Source organism: Anas platyrhynchos, chromosome 1 (genome assembly GCF_047663525.1).
Source record: "Anas platyrhynchos isolate ZD024472 breed Pekin duck chromosome 1, IASCAAS_PekinDuck_T2T, whole genome shotgun sequence".
NCBI lineage: Eukaryota > Metazoa > Chordata > Aves > Anseriformes > Anatidae > Anas > Anas platyrhynchos.
This window is the reverse complement of record NC_092587.1, coordinates 144,472,290-144,492,085: the sequence shown is the minus strand read 5'-3', so window position 1 is coordinate 144,492,085 and position 19,796 is coordinate 144,472,290. Positions and strand designations below refer to the sequence as shown.

General features: G+C 46.9%; 1 protein-coding gene across 4 annotated transcripts in view; it reads right to left on the bottom strand.

Moving 5' to 3' along the window:
* Positions 1-13,499: 13,499 nt before the first annotated feature.
* RASA3 (RAS p21 protein activator 3) overlaps positions 13,500-19,796 on the bottom strand; it is a 141,154-nt gene continuing 134,857 nt past the window's right edge. For all 4 annotated transcript variants that reach the window (XM_027444699.3, XM_072031634.1, XM_027444691.3 and 1 more), the window contains 4 exons: positions 18,295-18,506; positions 17,450-17,553; positions 15,955-16,138; positions 13,500-15,369 (listed from right to left, as the gene is read on the bottom strand). In XM_027444699.3, the coding sequence (XP_027300500.1) occupies positions 15,294-15,369; positions 15,955-16,138; positions 17,450-17,553; positions 18,295-18,506 (576 nt within the window). In that variant the 3' untranslated portion in view covers positions 13,500-15,293. The remainder of the gene's footprint in view (positions 15,370-15,954; positions 16,139-17,449; positions 17,554-18,294; positions 18,507-19,796) is intronic.

The following is a 19,796-nucleotide window of genomic DNA, read 5'->3' as shown; positions in this document are numbered from 1 at the left end:
AATTTAATATTGAATACTATTAATATACCAGGTTTAAAATAAAAATCCTTTTTTAAAACTAGCCCTTGCTACCAATGGAGGGAATATAAATGAGGCCTTATTCATTCAGGATACATGCAGGAACTCATAGCTCTTTGTACATGCATATCGTTTTATTACAAGATTCATGACAACCACCTAAGCCAAACCAGTAGTCAGTTTTACAATGAGGTATTAGTTAGTGAAAGGAGGATAAATTCAATGATGATTTTATGGGTAAATGCTTCCCAATCAATGAAAAATTGCAACTGGTTTCTGAGTTGTAAATTGAGACCTCTCTTTTCTGTATATATATAACATTACCAGATATGAAGAACAATGCAGTAAAGAATGATTGAGAGCAAAAGGTCTTTAAGCACAGTGCTTTATAATGTCCCAGTGAATTTGTAGGATCAGACTGCTACTGTACCATGCTAGTGATTTCTCACACGGACTTTGATTCCTGATAACATAGGACTGAGCAAGCTAGCAACTCCCAGATAACTGATACTAATATACTGGTCTTGACTGACTGTTCATATACCTACTGTCAAATGGTAGGTATAAAGTTCCAAAATCTACTGGAGAGAGCAAGGAAAAGAGCATACCTGAGCTCAGTCAGGATCATCAATTGCTATCGACTCTTGCAACAACCCCACATCTCCAGTTACAGTACAGTTAATGGGATTTCCCTTTCCCCTTTATTTTGATCTGCTTGGAAGGAAAAACAGGCTGTCCCCAAGAGCTGAAGGTGATGAGTCCCCAGCAGCACAAGCAGCTTGGCTGGGAGCTCTGCAAGCCTGTAGGACTCAGCAGAGAGCCCCTCGCATGTCCTGCAGCTCACGCTCCTTCCAAGCTCTTCCCTCCTGGCTCATCGAAGGGATCTCTGAGCAGATGGGGAACGTTTTGAAATCTGAACATGAAGAGGCAGCTGAGGGGTTCAGCAGAGGACACAGGCCTGATCAGTGAAACACCATCACAGCGAGCTTCTTCGCCTTGCAAATTTCCTCAAATAAGTAAAGATGCAAAATGACTGTCTCCTGCTGGCTCCAGCCGTCTCGGCGTAGGAGCACAGCTCCAAATTCGGTTTCCACAAGGGAGATTTCTGCTCCTTTTATTTGGATAGTGGTTCAAGACAATGTTTGGGGTTTCTGTATTTGTCCTGCCTGCAGCAACGCCTCCCCAGCATGTCCCAGGCTGCTGCTGCTGCTGCTGCTGCTGATGGAAAGGCCAAACACAGGCTTTTGATTTGGACTGCTCGCGGGTTTGGAGTCATGAAGCCTCATCACAGCTGATGCTGGGACTCGGAGCTCTCCTATGTTGCACATGCTATAAACCAGCCAGCAATTCCGAAAACATTTTTATTGCTGCTAATTACCCTTCAGGGAGACAGTAAAGCAGACTCTTCATGGAAAGCTCCGGGCTGCCTAGAGGAGCCGTGCGAGAGTGATTAGCCACGTTTGCTGAGCAGTGGCACAGCCATTGCCTCTACGTCCCCACGCCCAGCTTGTGCCTGTCTGCTTGGGGGATGCTTACAGCTCACCCTCTCAGCTATTCTGAATGTTGGTGCCTGTTTAAGAGGCATTTGTGATTTCGTCTTTTCTTCAGTGACTGGAAAATGAAGTGTATGAAGGAGGAGGTCTGGTTAAGCTGCCTGTGGTTGCCACCAAGCCCTTGTAAGGTGATTGCTTTAGGTATGCTACGCCTTTTGGCTTTCATGGGTACTCAGGGGCATGGCTGAAAGTTTCAGCAGATTTCCAAAACGCGGTGACAGGGCTGCACGCCTCGCCCAGCCGCACGTTGCTTCCTCCACACTTCAGCTTGGCTGCGGAGCAAATGCTGAAGAAATGAAACGCTGGTCCCTGCCTCCACCCATGGAAACCTGGATCTGCTCCTGGCCCCGGCCCAGCAGAGTCACGCGGGGCTGGCGGTGCAAATAGCACCTCATCTTGTGGATTTGAACGTTGCGGAGCAAATTAAGGATAAAACATTTTCTTTACGCTTAAAACGACAAGATTTTGCTGGACTGGAGTCACACTTGAGCTATTTTAAGACTATCTTAGAATGTTTCATTGTATTTTTCAAGAGTAATAAGCAAAGATGAGCCAGATTAAAAAACTGTGGCCCGAGGAGTGCTGAGCTTGGATGGGGGTCAATAGAAACCTACATCCCCATTTTCCAGTTTGGCACATCCTGCTGTAGCAGACAGTCTCCAGAGGCCCAGCAGTTGTAGGGACTCTTGGAAACTATCTTGCACTCAAGTGCTGTTTGTTCTCGAGGTTTTCCTACCACAACTTCACTCCTTTTGAAACTCGTCAAAGCGCAGTTTGAAGTGGCATGCTTCATTTTTAAAGAAACAAAGCTCAGGAGGCTGAAGATCTGATAGATCTCTGCCAGACCGAATTGCAAAGTGGTGGGAAAAGCAATCGTTTTGATTCGATGTTCTATATATAAAACCTTTTATTTTATTGGGGAGGCTTGAACCCAACCAGTTTTCTCTTTGAGGGAGCCAAAAATTTCAGCATGAAACCGTCTCTGGAAGGACTCGCTTGTTTGAGCTGATGTGATCATGTGAAGAAACTTTGCCTGTAACCACAGAAACTAAAAATCTGAATACATTTGCCGAGCTTAAGCTGTAATACCATCAGGAAATGTCCTCTTTTGCTAGGCCTGGATGCTTGCTCCTTCCCAGCCACGCCATTCCTGAAACTGTGAGTGGCGATCCCCAAGGGAAGAGGTAAGCAGCGAGTGCCTGCTGATGTCCACCTTGGTTAGGGCTTGATGGACTTGGGCTTGGTTAGGACTTGCCTTTTCGCGACAAGCTTTCTTGACATGCAGAGGACACATCAGGTGCAAAGCTGCTGCGGGCTGCACCTCCTTGTGTTTGCAGACGTTTTTCTGGGCTCCGTGAAGCGCAATGACAGAAGTGTTAAAAGAAGTCAATTTAAATGGTTGCCAGGAGGCAACTCCAGACAGGCCCAGCTCATGACGAGTCTCGACCCAGATTATTGATTTATTCTTCGCGTGGTACACATCTTCACGTTTCAAAGGCCAGGAAAGTTTTTGCAGCAATGCCAAAATATGAGCAAATAACACAAAAATTAAACACCCACGAGGCAGAGGTACTGTATAGAAGAATCACACCCTCAGGAGGTGCTCTGGCTTCAGGGCCTGCCCAGCAGGGCTCGCTAGCCCAGGGCGCCCAGTGGGATAACCCTCCTTTGGACACAACGCTGGGTTACTACCCAGCCTCTCCAAGTTTACATATGTATTAGAAACCTTCAAAACTCAGTAAAATTCCACTGAGTTGTCCCAGTGAGGTTTTTGGATCAGGCCCTTCAATGTCAGAGATTAGAGGAGCATGGATGAGATAATTTTCTACAAAAGCACAGGAGAGGAACAAGTGCTTGTACCTCATTTTTCCATTACATTTTTATATATGTAGATATGCATTGTCCAGGGCACGAACCCTCCCGAGTCACTATGCTTCATTTCAAACAGTGAAGATGAGAGGAACACCAGTCACAGAGTCAGGCCCAACAGGTACCTTCCCCACAAGTAGCATCTCTCCCACTTCATTATCAGCCAGCCGGGTGAGCTGGTTGTGCACAAATCTCATCTTTTCCGAGTGGGTAGACCAGGTCCAAGCTGTAGAGTCTTAAGCGGTAAAACATGAACTGCAATTTGAGATCAGTCCTCCCAACCCTCAGTGCTAAAATACGGCTGAAATCCTGACTTTATGGCAATAAATGGCAAGAAGTCCCTGTACACAAGAGATGACAGGTTGTAATTTTAAAGGCCTAGCAGCGCAGTGATAAACAGAATAGAAAATGTGATTGCTGTCATTCCAGCACAGGATAATAAACTCTTTATGGCTGCGGTAAATTCAATCCCCAAATGATGCAATAACTTAAACAATAATTCACAACAGCCAGCAAAATCAGACAAAGTTCCCACTGACTTCAGCGAGGGCAGGATTGGTCCCATAGGAGGCTCTGGCCTGCTTTGGCCAACAGCTTACGGTATTTAACCGTATGGCTTCCAGCAAAGAGAGCCATGCAAGCCGCCTCTTACCTCACTGTCTCACTGAAAACATCTGCTGAAGAAAGCATAGGAGGAAGGGACGGGATCCAGTTTGCCTAATTTAGGTAGCCTGCTCGCACGTGTATTTTAGGTACCAAAAAGACCCTCACAAGCCCCAGGCCCAGAAGAAGAAAACCTGCTCTGGAGGGACTGCCCCTTCAGTGGCCTTGCAGAAGGTTGTGATCAGTCCTTCTGCTTGTCCGTGGGAAAGGTAAAGGTGAAATCCTGACTCTTGCAGTGGAGGGCAAACAACCCTGCAACAGATGGGATGTCTAGAGCTGCACGACACAGGGATAAACGGGAGAAAATGCTGATCATTCAAGGCCGGGGCAATAAACTTTTTATGGATGTGGCGAATGCAGTCCCGGCAACTTAATAATTTATGTCTTCAGCAGCCACGCAAACTTGCTTGAGCCGATCATGAAACCGTATCCTACAAACAGGCGAATGGCTATAATCTTACCCAAAGTACCAAAATAGCTGCCTGGAGGAGATAGCAGCTCGCTAAAACCGTTGTTTGATTTACGCTCACACAAAGTGTCCTGGGTGAAGGACTGGGATGCTGAAGGGTGAGGTATCATGTACCACACTGGATATGGGGGCATGGACTACTGGGAATGAAGGGTGGAGACAGTTATTTTGGAAGTCACATTTCTGGCCCACTTGGAAAAAATCATATTTAGGTACAGACATCATTTAATTTTTATTTTTTTTCTGCAACAGGGTCTTTCCTGTCTCCTTCCTGGGAGCAGCCACCAGACCTCTTTCCCCTTTCTTTTGGGGCCATGTGGAGGCAGAACACGAGGGACATTTCTGTGTCTCCTCACCCGGCCGTGAGGCTGTCCACAGAGCTGTGACTTCACCCCGTAGGCATTAGCCTTTTCTCTCCTCTCAGGACCATACCAGACACTAGAAAGCCACAGCCATCAGGGATCTGAAGACAAATACTCGGCACCACAGCCCCAGTGCTTTTGCCAAGTGGGGCAATATGAAAATAAGAGCACAGGCCGAAGAGCCACAAGCATGTGGCAAAACAAAGCACAATTAGCACAAGAGACCAAAAAAAAAAAAAAAAAGGCAGATTCTGTCCTTAGAAGGAAATAATATTGTGTTCTGCAAAAATAATCAGCTCAGAAACAGAGCTTAAGGTACATCATGAGCTTGGTTTTCCTACATTTATAAGCGGTGTCGTTCAGTGGTATGCTGCCTTTCGGCCCAAGCTGAGCTGATTTTGCAACAGTGAGTTGAACAGAATGGTCTTTCATGATAAAAGACCATTTATTTTTGCTAAATGAAGCTTAAATTCAAACCAGCTACTCCTTTACCTCCTCAGGGAGCAGAGGAGTGAGATGTCGGGTGTGGAATGGGTCTGGGGAGACTGAGATGCTCCCATCACCTTTGGGCTCCCACCAGCCTCGGGCAGAAGATGCACCAGATCCAGTTTTCACCATGGGGAAGGGGAACACGTACACTGACTAACTCTTCTCTTGCCTGTTTCTCCATCCACGTGGCACCACTTCACTTGGCCTCACCGAGAGGTCTTGGTTCCAGCATTGCAAGGCACCCGTGATGCTGCTACATGCGTGACATGCTCATGAAGGCACCTTCCACGGATGACCCTTGCAGGCTGCTCACTTGGGCTTTATCTGAGAATTAGGTAAATGTTTTAAGGCAGGTGAGTGGTGACTGAGGAAACGCTGGGCAGTTAACATCTCATCATAACCTGGACTGCTGCCTGTTTCGCTTGAATGTGATAAGGAGAAAGGTCACTTCAGTGAGCGCAAATGAGACTAAACAAGGAAATAAAGCTGATGGTAACAGTAATACCAAGTACAAATTTTTCAGACACTTCTTAGCCCGGAGGGAATCAGCTGTGTTGCTTTTTTTTTTTAAAAAAAAAAAAGGGTTCAGACTTGAAACCTGCCAAATGACCCAAAAGTCATGCAGATGGAGGGGAACACAGTCCGCTGCAGCTGCCAACCCACAGGTATGGAGGGAATTTTGCTAAGTATTGCATCTGGTAACTGAACAAGGGAAAGACAAACACAATTTTTCACAGAAGACAGCTTAGTCCTGATAAAATCTGCCGAAGATTAATGACCTTTCTCAATACAATTGCCGAAGATACAAATGCATTTACATGCTGCAGTCAAGCATGTCCTTATTTTCTATGTTTCTTTTATACCTGGTGTGCATATGAAGGCAGCCTGAGCACCCTCTCCTGAGCAACCTCCAGGATCTCCCACAGGTAAGAGTCCAGACTTGTGCCCAGTTGTAGTTTCCTGCCATGACCTGAAGGAAACCACTTGAGCCAGGCAAGGGAGTGAAAGCAGCACGGAGTCCTTACTCCTGTAGCCATCGCATTTCTCATCCAGAGGGGAATTCGTCGCCATGGAAATGATTAACATCTTTCAACTGGTTTGAATCTGTGTTTACCCGGAGGTATTATCTCTGCTGGGAACAAGGAGATCTCATGGAAAACTTTGGGAAGCCTCGCTTCTGTCCTGCAGCAGAACAAAGAGTTTGAAAAACAGAAGAAGTACTCTCAGCTTTGAGCAAGTGGCCTAAACTTCAGCGACCACCAGCAACGAGCCGAGAGCAGTTGCCTGTCTGCAATGTCGGGCATGCATCTTCCTGGCTGTTCTCACAGGACCTGTATTTGGGGCTCTGGGAAAGACCTCCTGGAAATAACATGAAGAAGAGGGGCTGGATATCCACGCTATTCTTGGGCACGTCAGAATGGTTGAAACATGTCAAATCAACGTCCATCCAGCCCAGTACCATTGATACACAGCCACTAGAAGGTGCAGGGAAGGTGTGTAGGAACAGGTGAGCATACGTCCCAGCAGCACTCCCCCATCAGCTGGCCGACAAAGCATCTGCTGAGCTGGAGGTCTCCCAGTCCATGCATTTTTGCTTGCCATGGCATGCTTTTTTTCCCCACAGTTTTCCCCAACTCCTTTCTGAAACCAAATGGGATGCACAGACAGGATGGAGATTCGCAAGGGGAGGTTCGCGGTGCTGTGAGCGCCTGTAAGGTATGCGAGGAACATCTGGTAAAAGGATAAAAATGTAAAGCAGTAGGGGATGAGAAATGGAAGTACAGGAGAAGGAGAGGCTTGGCAGTGTGTCTGGCACAGCTGCCCTTGGTGGGGATTGTTGCGTCAAGCGATTTTCGCACTTTATGCTCCTAAAAATACAGTGCTCTTCATCTGTCTCGGGTACTGCGATGTACTTTGGATGAAGGCTAACTGATGGGTTTTCCTTATATTCTTCACATTATTTGCTGCCAGTCCCTCTCACTGTGTAGGTTTCTGTGGCTGAAAGATTTTTGTATATTCAATTTTTAATCAGTATGTAGGTCTCTCGATCTTTGCTGTATTTTCTAGGCTTTTTTCTGCCACTCCTCCTCTGTTTATGTTTTGGTTTGTGTTCATACATCCCACCACATATACTTTTGGCATCATCTCTGTGAGTTTACAGGGAGACATTCAAAATGATTCAAGGGGGATTATGAGGGAGTTAGTGTCAGGACAATACCTGACGGGACAGCAGCTTTTTGGAGATTTAGGCTGTGAAATCTGCCAATTTTGAGTATCTGATCTGATTTTGAATATCTACAATGAACTTGGAACACAAGCCATGAGCTGGTATGACAGCTCAAAGTGATCTTCATGCGCATACATGTAAGTGTAGTGTCCAGGGGAAGAAGGTGAGCAAGACGCCATCTCTCACCCTAACAGGAATATGCCTCAACCCTAGATCTGGTGAAACCACTGCAGACCAAATGGCAGGAATTGGGGCTGGGAGAGAAAGCTGGAGGCTCTGAGAGGGGTTTTCCTCAGTGAGCGTTGCAGGGGCAGCAGCAGCTTGAAAAGGGAGTTTTGCTGATGTAAAAACCAAAATGAGAAAGGACAGCCACCCATTGTTCCCCATCCAAAATACCAAAACGCTTCCAAAGGCTGGCTCCCACTGGTCCAGCACAATGCAGCCCAACGTTGCTGGGCTGCCAGAAAGCGTGACGGCACCATGTGCTTGAAGAAGTGCTCAAAGCTGTCCTTGGGCAGCACCAGACATGAATTCATCACAGAACAGACAGGGAGTATAACATGAAAAGTTTTTTAATTGCTGGAGACTCACTGATAGGGCCTGGCTCTGCTGGGGTCGTGTCCTCTACCATAGGACACTTCCCCTGGATGCTTTTTCTGCTTCACAAAAGAATCAGAAAATGTATTTAAAAGTTATTTTCTCCCTTCTCTGGAAGATGCTGGTGTATGTAACATCTGGAATATGCTTGAAAAATGGGATTTCCAGCTCCCACGGGTGAGACCTTTATTCTGCAGTATCGCAGCTTGTGCGCCTGGGTCATGCAGCAAATGGCTCTCATCAAGAGCCATTCACCAAAGAGTGATGCCTTTCAGAGGATGCCCACCTTTAAAACATCCAGGAAAGACAGCTCAGAAAAGAAGAGCTATTGTCAGTGGAAGTAACTACAGGGAACCCACGTGTTAGGAGAAGGAGATGTGTGAAACATTGGCAAGCAGTGCCGAAGAGCACATGGTTTGTATTTCTGGCTGCGTATGCGGTTTGGTTTATCCTGTGGGCTTTTTTTTTTTTTTTTCTTTTTCTTTTTGCTTGCAATTTCACACCTGGTTTGTTTTGACTATCACTCGGCTGAGGGTATGCAACAGGACCTGCTGGCAGACGGTGAGTGGGAAACAAAGATGCACCTGCACACCCAGCCAGCGTGCTTGCACACACAGCCATGGAGCACGCAGTTGTGAACACATAAAAAGACACAAACAAAGAAAATAGGAAAGACCCTTTCTCAACTTTAACATCTTGAACAATTTATTTATTTTTTTTTTAAACCTAGAGCAGCTGGATCAGATTTTGAAGTCTAAGGTTGCATTTTCTTAAGCTGGGGCTGTCAGAATTTTGCCCTAGTGAAAGCATAGTACAATTAGCACACATCAAACACCACAAAAAATATGAAGTCAAGCTAAAGGTATAATAGTCCTCTCAAAAGACTGAAGTTTTCTGCTCCAAATTCCAGCCGAGTGTTCCCCCACGAGCAATACCGATGCTCTTCCATGGGGCTTTCTAGGGACTTAAACTTAGCTTAAATTTATATTTCCGAAGATTTTTTTTTTAAAGAAAACCTTGCCAAAAAAGTAATTTGTCTGGGCTCCTCTCTCTTGCTGCCTGCGCAGGCTTGCAGAGCCAGCACCTCTCCTGCCCGGTGGTGGCTCAGCACATGTCACGCATGCTTGTGGGGTTCTCGGAAACCATGTGAAGCCACGGGCAGGAAGTAAAAAGTGCTGGGAGATTGTGTAAATTCCCCTGTAGGTCACCGAAAGCTCCTTCCAGGTCCCAAAAGCAGGGAGAAGAGCAGTTTCCCTGAGCTGAATAAGCCTCCGTGCGTGGAAAAGTGCGTGGGCACTTTTCCTTGCCCTCCACGGCCCCTGCCTTCTGGTGCTGGTGCTCCAGCAGCCATCAGTTTGGGGTGAGCATCTCCAGGCCTCTCTTTTCCCCTCCTACATACCTGGCATGTCTCTGTCACCTGGATCCCAAAATCTTACCTCATATCAGACCCAATGTTGTGTGTATGGGACTGGTTAGGCAAGATGCTGCTCTGCTCCTTCACGGGACCTCCCAAGGAGGCTCCCAGATACCAGAGGCGATTCCTTGTGTGCAAGGTGGGCAGTGAGAGCCCTGTCTGCTGCCCTTGGGAGAAGATCTCCTGAGAGGGGTCTCACATGGATGAAGGAGAGCTGATGGCTGCCCACGGCAGCCAGCCTCGGTTGGTGGGGAGCCACCAGGCCTCTCTCCACAGGTTTCAGCCCTCAGGTTGCCACAGGCCGTGCCTCTGCAGCAGCCACAGGTAGCTCATCACAGCACTGAACGGGGGACACACCACGCTCCCACCTTCGGACCTCTCACACCAAACCACTTGCAAGAGAAATAACCAAAAAAAAAGTGAGACTGGAAGGCCAAAGTAGATTTCCCTCTGGCCATGAGGTAGCACCACCGAGCCGCTCACAGCAAGAGACGGGGTTAACCACTGTGGTAATTAAGTTGTGCTGATGAGTCGGGCCATGCCTGTGTTTCTTGGTCTTTTTTTTTTTTCCCCTCTAAGCTCCTACGTGACATCCAGCGTCTGACAGAGGATGCTCACATCGTGCTTTCCACCAGTGCTGCCTGCACAGCTCCCCATGGCAGGGGGGTGAACACACAACGCTGGACAGGCTCAGAGGGCAGGGAAGTGGGAAGCAGGGGCTTGAAACAAACTTTACAAGCTTAAATGGGCAGCAGACTGGGAGCCGTAGCCCGAGGGGTTAATGTGGTTGTTAGCCGAGCCCGTGATGAAATAGTTGGAACCAGAATTGGCAAACCTGCCCCTGGAGAAGCGGGCCCAATTCCTTTATCCGCCTTTTGAAGATGCTGAAGGAGCAGAGAGGAGTGCAGCTTGCTGCCAGACAGAGACGTCGTCTGGAAAACATCAGATAATGGCCTGCAGGACGTCCACTTTCCTCCACGGCAGCCTCTCAGCCTTGTTTTTTTTTTTTCACAGGCAGCTGCCAAGCGGATCGGTCGCTCGGAATAGGGTGAGGAAACCCAGCCTGCAGAGACGCCTGGCCGGCCCCCCGCGAGCCCGGCGCTGCGACTGACACGTTTCCTCCGGTAAAAATGATCTCAGGGAGAAGAATAGGAAAAGAAAGGCCGCCGAATGAAAAGCTCTTTCCATCGGCAGCTGCGAGGCTGGTTAGAGCTATTCAGGGGTGAGGTATTCGGGTAGAGCAGCGCTGCCCCTCGCATTTCAAGGAGGCATCTCCCAAAGACCTCAGGCAGGAGAGTGGCACAGGGGAGAGGAGAAGACAGGGTGCTGGGGGATTGCTCGGGGCAAAGCATCAACCACCGAGCCCTCAGCATCCAACCTGACTCTCCCTCTGTTTGCCAAGCATCAGCTGTGGGTTTCTCACTGCCCGAGGAAAAGGTTTGTCCAGTGCATGGTGCTGAGTGTTTAAAGCAAAACCCAACCTGCTCCTAGAGCACACAGCCCTGCTCTCAGTTGCCCATGAAAGCAGCAAGGTACAAAGGGGCAAAGATTTATGCTCCATCAGGTCTCTTGGAAATAAATTTTCTCTCATCCTTTTCAGTTGCCAAACCTGGAGAGCTTTGCATTCGTGGAAAAGCTTTCTGCCCAGGAGAGCTTCCCCAGCCTTCGGAAACGTGTTGAGGTACACGGACAGCTGTTGGTAGAGGGAAATGGCCTCTTGACTTGCTGCTGAGTGGAAATCTGGTGCAATCTCACCTCTGTCTGTCACAGCAAAAACAAGGCAGATGGCAGAAGAAAGGACAGCGTGTTTAACACTGACTTCTCCCTCTCACAGGCTTTTGCACGCTGAAAAGCACAGCCTGGGCGCACACACACTTCTCTGCTGCGAGACGAACCTTCCTCCTGCATTTCCCCAGCACTTCTCACCAAAACTGATATAAAAATCCCCTGATGGAAGAGCACGGGGACATGTAGCCCACAGAAAATAAGCGTGAGAGGGACCAGCAGCAGGACCCCAGTGTCAGTTTGGGCTGAGACACGGCCCCTCCATCCACACCTCTCACCGTGTCACCTAACAGGTGCTAGTCCTCTGCGTGAGGCCATTTATGAACAAACCTGAAGCTTTGCTTTCCAGTTTTAATTAGCAGCTGGGGACAACAACAAATGAGAGCGGTGGGGCTGCGGGATGGATCCTGCATGGGAGCACCCCCACCTAGCGGCCTGAGGAGGCCCCGTGACACCACAGGCCGGAGGCAGGGTCGCAGGGACAGATCCCATCTCCTCTGCCTTGGGGCTGTCTCTGAGGTGATTTGGGGCACCAATCTCGTTTCCTGGGGGTGTCAGTGGGGCGTCAGGGACTGACTGGTTCGGCAACAGAGCACTGTCACACTTACACAAGACATATTCACAGGGAAAGCCTTCCCCCTGCTGACTGATGAAGACTATGGAGCAGCCTTCCTCGCACCGTGGTGCAGCAGGAGGCCGAGCACGTGTGTCTCCAGCCATCGCGGCCCAGCCCGGCTATTTATAAAAGCTGCTTTCCTCAGCTGCCAGCCTCTCCGCTCATTGCCATCGCAGGCATAGGGTGTCACAGCTGCCAAGAGCAGGGCTCCTGCAGGGGAGCAGGAATTACAGCCGAGCTACACACGAGCTCCCACCAATTTCTTTCCTTATTGAGCGAAGAACCAAGAGCCACTGGTGCCACCAGAGCTTGGAGAAGCCGTCGGCACGTGCAAGGCTTGTCGCTCCTGGTGCCCACAACCCTCTCATCAACCCACCATGCCACGTCATGCCATAGAGAAGCGACTTCCAAAGGTTTCCTGTTGACTTAAGCACTGCCATGGCTGTATGACGCCAGGAGAAGCTCCACAAGAATGAACTGTGCTTGGTCTCCCGGCACTCAAAAATTCAAGATTTCCAGATATTTGCCGAGGCTAAGAGTGCTGAAAATCACCATAGGAAACTCAGACACAGGAACCAGGCAGCAAGGGGGTTGTGCCCTGATGCAGTACCCGGAAATCAAGGTGCTCATTTTAAGCCCTCTCGGTCTCCACGATTCCACTGGTTAAAGCTTCTGGCTCTCCCGGGCACCAGCTGTGCCTCCCTGGGAAATCAAGAGCCTACAGCGACAGGTGGAGATATCACTGCAAGGAATAAACAGCAGCAAGGCAAGAGGGGTTAGCAGGACATCTTTGTATACACAGAATGAGGCTGAGTGGAAGGCAGACAGACCTGAGAACAGTGTTACAGTAATTCTGCATTTATAAATCTTCCATTTCTTACAAATCCGCTGTCAGTTTACTATCAGATTTACTAAAAACCTCGATTTTACATAATGGTTGAAAACTCCTCGGCAGAAGCACACCCTTGCGTATTGTGGTTGAGTTCACCTTCATAGAGGCCGGTGTTGAGCTGTCCACCGTCAGCTTGGTTTTCTTTTTCAGCTGCGGTCTACCAGCTAAACCACCACGGTCGCTCAGCTGGTGTGGGTCTGCAGCAGGTTTCCTCTAGACACTTCTCGGAAACGCTCGTGTCTGTTCGGGTGACAGTCACAGAGCACCTCAGAGCCAAAGCTTCACTCACGTGAGTCCCCAAGGAGGACTGGTAAACTCTTGAGACCTCCAGTAGACACTAAAGAACACTTCTGCAAACACCATGGCATGCTCCATGCACCAGCAACTAGGTAATAACACAAAGAACCAGCTGAAAAGGCCGATGTGAAGCTGGGCAAAAACTGCTCCATCCACAGCCCAACTCCAACCAGCTGACGCTGTGCCAGCCAACAGCACCCCTGGGTGACCATTAGGAACCTAAGGAGACTCCAGATGCACACGCAGCCTTCAGAAATAAAACATTTCTTTTAATTGGCAAGTAGAACACACGTAACAGGTCATTAGTATTTTATAAACAATATTAAGTTACAAATACAGGTTAAAAATTGCAGTTCATGGCAGCTAAAAGCTTGGAGTCCAAAATGCACCTCTGCGACGCGGTATTTCCCTTTCCCCAGTCTGCTGGGCGAAGACGAATAAAAGATGGTTTATTGTCTGCTAGGAGGTGGTCTACTGCATACTCAAACAAAAAGAAAACCTCATTCCTAAGAGCATCACTAAGAAACGGAGGCATTCAAGGTCATTCGGCCATCTCAAGTCACATCAGGTGCAAGGACAGGGTGGAGAGTTACTCTGTAAGACCTCCAGCAAAGATCCAGCTACGTTCACATTGAGCTGACAGCTGGATGCTTTCTGTCCCAATTTAGCATCAAACCAGCACTAGCTCCAGGCCACAGAAGCTTCAAGTCCATCATGCAGGCTTCCGTGACATCAAAGCCAGACGTCTTGTAAATCAGACCCTTATACAGAGGAAGGTTACTGAGTACAACTAAACAGCTTACATAAATATATGTCTCGTATTTAGCAGATCTTTATTCCCCTCCCTAACGACTTGTGTTGGTATTAGTGAGATACGCAGCTCATTCCGTTTTTAATACACTCAGAACATTAACGAGTTACCATTACATGTGTTAATACACTAAGTAGCCTTTAGCAGGTCTCTCTCCCTCTCAAAAAAAAAAAAAAAAAGTGTTTAAAACCAGTTTGGGAAAGCTAGAAATCTATTTTCCAGAAAAGCGAGTGGTACTAGGGTAACGTGGACTCCAGTGCTTAAACATCCTTTCACATAAAAGCCATCTTGACAGCTTTTGTGCCCGGGACTCAATGTGTCTCAGCTGCCAGGCCTGTCTTCCATTCAGCCTTCGTGCTGTGGCGGTAAAAAGGTCATCAAAATCAGCTCACTTCACCTTTCGGCTGGCAGACTTTCAAACATTGCCATTGTTGGGCTGTATAAAAAGAGACGAGTGGCTCTGACATGAGTTCATTTCTTTCTTGCTCACATTTCTGAGAGTCAGTTTTATTACACCACTGGGATTTCATCTTCAGAAGCAAAGTCTACTGACTGCGGCTGGAGAAATGACTTTGTATCTCAAAAATATCAAGAGTACCATTCAGATCTGAATTTCTATTAAAAATTGTGCACATTTAGCAAAAAAAATTATGCTGCTGTAAAAACAAAAGGTCTGCTCCTTGGCCTGCTCATAATACAAGCTACAATGAAAGAGATTACACCAGAGGTTTTTTTTCCTCTGCTTCTGTTCTAAATGCAGGCATGAAAAGCCAAGTGTTACTAAGCTGTTCCTAAGAGAGCACGCAGGGGTGTGGCATAATATACATGAATCAGGAACAAAAACAGTAACAAACAACAATTCTAGAAAATGCTGCATATCAGCAGCACGCTCGGTTTCTGAAACGTAAGGAGTTGCATGGGAGTTGTCAAGATGAAGTCCACACACCTTGATCATTGAACTGATCACTAGATTCCAAGAAACCAAAGCGAATTTAAAAATACACGTGACAACAGCTGCCTAGAAGGCAGAGTTTCATCATCTGTCAATAACCAGATGAATAAAGTGCATAGCAACTATTATAACAGTTCCTTGAAAAGACAGTATGTTCAGCAAGTCTCCGAGTTTGTAAGCTTGACACTTATCCATACGTTTTGCTACATGTGTGGCTTCCCTTTTGCTTTGCTGTTCAGCTTCACCCTTCAGCACTGTCTGTGGTGTGTCCTTTGCACTTCATATGGAATGCGCTGAGATCTCCGACTGCTGCCTGATGTAAGTCTGGAAGCTCTTGTCACCAATGGGATGTTCTCTAGAATTAACAGCAACAACAACAAATTATATAGAGAATTTTCTGCCAAGAAACCAGAACGTCAGAACACAACAAAACAGACAAAACCTTTTCCTAAAGTTTGATTATCAAAGTTGTAATTACAAACTGCACCTTCCTTGCATTGGAAGAACTGACTGGTTGCTGAATTGTTCCCTGCTTTTATTTATTTTTGGTCAGAGATGCAAAGAGCACTCCTTTATTTATGTGGACACAAACTAAGGCCATGTGGCTGTTCCAACCGTTCTTCCCACCTTTATACCAACTCTCAGAAACAAACCCATAAATACATGTCCCTTCTGGTATTTACTGCATGTTTCATGAGCACGGGCTCAAAATTAAAAACAATCACACTTACTTTTATGAATTACTTTTATGAGTTGAAAAATAAGCATTTAAAAATTCCTTATGCTTTAAATATTTAAAATATTGTGATATACTAAGTCAAAATCTTACTTCCTATGTATTTTCAGTGTCTCTTTGGAACATGAATATGAAGGCCAGAACACAAGCAAGGGAAATACCATTTCCCCAGAGCGTTAACCTGTTGTGACAGCCCATACTTACTGGCTTCCATACTTTGTCTTCTTAAATTTATCCCTCTTATACTGAGCGTGCTCCTGCTCTAAAGTTCCGACACCTTCAATAATCAGCTTTAGTGTTTTATATGTCTCTTTAGGGTCATCAATGATGAATGTAGAATATTCTTCCTCTTCAGGCCCATCATACACAGATTTGCTGCCGCAGGCCTCTGGGGAAAAAATAAAAGTGCAGGAATAGGTATCAGCTTTCAGTTTGAAGTAGTCACGGAAGATGTTTTTACAACTTTGCCCCCAAAAGATTCACACAACAAGCATGAGGACAATATGGCATGATTTCTGCACCTGCTACAGAAATACTCAAAGAAGGGCAAGTCCTGATATTACCACCTTACCCTACCAGGGAGCCTTCCTGGTAAGACATCAGGACACTGCTTACAAGGACAACTGCAACACATTCATTCTGTCATCTGCTTTGGCATTGTAGGTGAGCAGTTAGAAAGAGAGAATTTCACTCTTTGGCCTGAGCTGTCTGGCTGTGCTGCTCTTCCAGTCCCAGCTGTCGAGTTACCTGCCCCTTGCTGCACTGCCTGTGCCAGCCCCGCGTCCTTTCCCCTGACACTGAAACTGGACGCTGGCTCTGGCAGGGAGGATTCGTTCCAGGGGCAGGCCGGGCACTGGTTCAGACAGCTCGGAAGTGGTGGAGGATCTGCAGTTTGCAATTGCGTGGTGGCCAGGGCTGGATTAAAGCGCTTTCCAATCCGTGTTTGACACCACCGGCATATCTCGTTTTATAAAACAGAGTGCTATTTAAAGATCAGTGCCACAGCGAAGGCTTCCCTGCCACTCCCTGTGCTAAATTGGGATTTCTCGTCTGGCACCGTGTACACCGGATACTTTCCTTGGCATGCCCACCAGTATTAACTTCCTCTGCTGTCTCTTCTTTCTTTTATCCTTTATATCACTTCTTTGTCCCCCTAGCTCTTAACCGTTCCCAGCCCAAACTTCACTCCTCATTACTCCAGACACCCAAGGATCATCTTTTGTTGATAATTCTGGAAGAGCCTGTCGAGGGAAGCCGTTTGGATCCATCCTGTTCTGGGGATCTGAAGCAGGGAATGTGCACGTGGCTTCTGGTAACATAAAACCATGTTCCACTGACACCTCAACTTTGCGGGTGCTTCTTTTCGGGCTCAGTAAACTTCTGGTTTAGTCCACGCTCCGATTTGTCAATCCAGAGTATCCGAACTATGCTCTCCAACCGCTCTATTTTAGGATGCTGCGGTTTAAGACCGTATTTCAGACAACTGCTTATTATGCAAAGAACTTTGTACAGACTACGAGACTGCACGCTGCGCCAAAAATAATCCATACAACCGCCTCAAGGCAGCAGAAAGGGAAACATTAACTAAGGGCTAATCGGGATTTGATCTGCAAGGTTGGTCTAGCTGAAACATACAATTTCTCAGAGGTGTTTTTGCCTTGCTAGGCGTATCAGAGGTGCAAAGATCTTTCCCCCTTACCTTGCATTTTCTCCAATTTTGGCATATACAAGTTGAACAGAGAGTAGATGCGCTCAGTTTCTCTATCTCCATCTATATCCAGTTGTATATTTGCAGGCAGGCCTCTGTAAGGGTCAGGAAGAGAGGCAGAAGGTAGATGTTAAACAGTGTATTATGGCACAAAAAACACTTAACAAGGATGAAAACCCATGACTTCCATGTTTAAAAGCAAGTACTCATGGAAGCCAACAAAATATATGGAATGGAGCACAAAACTTCCTACTGTTCCCGAGAGAAAAGGTAGGCAGGTTCAAACTTCTTTATGCCTGGGTTTATCCAGCGTGCTCTCACTCTGACTTGGAAGAGAAGACTGTGCCAATAGCCATTCTGGTGAATTAATCTACTATAACCAGATGGAGGAGCCAGAGCACTGAATTCCCAGCCATCCAGGTCTTCTATTCTGAGACTAACTACCACTACAGACTTGTTGCTTCTCTCAGTTTAGACAGAAATAGCTTCCTGGGAAGCAGACTCTTCATTTAACAGAGACCCTGCTCAGAAAAGATCAGTTCAGAATTAAATCCAGACACGATCTTTGTTTCAGAAATTGACAAACAAAATGCTGAAGGGACGTCTGGCATATTTGCTAGTGGCAAACGATCAGAATGAAAATATTTTATGCCACAATCAACTCCTATCGATGTTTTGAACTCTACAAAGTTCAACATTTTGATTTGCAGATACCGACAGCGTCAGAAGTGACAACACAGAGGGCCTCTGAGAACAAGACACTGCCTGCATGTCTGGTGCACTGACACACATGGCCCTGGCAGTATCCAGACCAACAGCACGGTACCGAGCCTTACCCTGTGCAGGGCGTGCAGCCAGGAGTGTTATCTGCAGTGGCTTTACAGCAAAGCCAGTGGCCGTTAAGGTAGGCGGAGGGATGGTAGACCGTCAGGCGCTTCTTGTTGCACTGGCTGACTTTGGTGAGGATGTCGATCCAGTCCTTGGCCTCCACGCAGTTATTTGCTTGGATGTACAGGACTCTTCTTTCAGGCTGGATCACCTGGAACATCTGCAAACACATAAGTAAACCACAGAATGAACCACCCGATTGAGTTGGTGAACCTAGGACCGGGCTCAGGCTAACGATTTACTGAAGTGAAAACAAAATGCAGAATGCCCCAATAAATACAGTTAAACACAAAATCAAGAAAGCGAGTGTGCCCTTAAAACAAGAAGACCTTTCACCTGGTACAAGGAACAAGATACTGTTCCTTGAGGTGATGATTTGCAAGCAGCTAATATCAACTTGCTGGTTGGGCCTCTGCAAGCCTTGGGGACACAATTTTAGTAATGCCGCAGCTCCAAGTTTTGGATGGCTGGCAGAAGGAAGCAGTGCAGGGCTGAAGGGAAATGCTCGTCAGAAGGAGGCAGGAAAGACGCAAAATCAGAGTCTGGATCCAACCTTTGGGACAGCTTTGCTTTAACTGCTGTATCTGTAGTCTTTTTAACACTTCAGCATGATTCTTTCCTTTTAGGAACTTCCACTCTTCCGCACCCAGCCATAGCTGCTGTTAGCAAATCACAGCAATGCATTTTCTCTGTTTCTCTTTAATTGCCTGGGGGTGGTTCAAATTCCTACACGTTAATTCTGCCTTATGGCTCGGGCACTCAAAATCTAAAATAAAGCTTCCCCTGCCTGTCCAAAACAGCTTCTGCTCCAAGATGGCACAATTGCCTTTCTTTTCTTCCCCTTGAAGAGGCAAGTTTCTGATGTCCAGCCTTATTGCTTGATGATGAACACCTGCCATTTCCTTTACCTTCTGCAAATACGTAATATTTATGGGTTTTCCTCAGTCAGATATTCTCAAATTATCCTTTTCCCATTCTACTTTCCCATTTGATTATTCAAGCTATTCGTCATAGCACTGCCCACATAATTTGGAATATTATTTTCCAAACAGCTGGTTCTTCTCTTCTACTTCAGAAAGCAAAAACAAAAGGGCATAAAACGTCAATTTTGGGGGTGTGGGCTGGTCCTGTGTAGACACAGGAGTTGGATTCTACGATCTTCTGACTCAGGATATTCTAAGAAAACTGAAATTCACCTTTGTGTAATACAAAGACCTGAAATATTGGCCTGAATTCTGCACTGGAAGGTCTGGAGAATGTTGCAGGCTGGCACCAGGCACCATCTCTCCTTCCCTTGGTACATTTTCAGGTGCACATCCTTCAAAACTGCTTGCAAATATACTTGCTAATTTGCGAATGAACAGCTGTCTTGTAATTACAACATCACTTACAGCAGGAAACAGAAGCTCCAACAGTCATTTCCCTGGGTTTAGTATCCCCACAGACACTA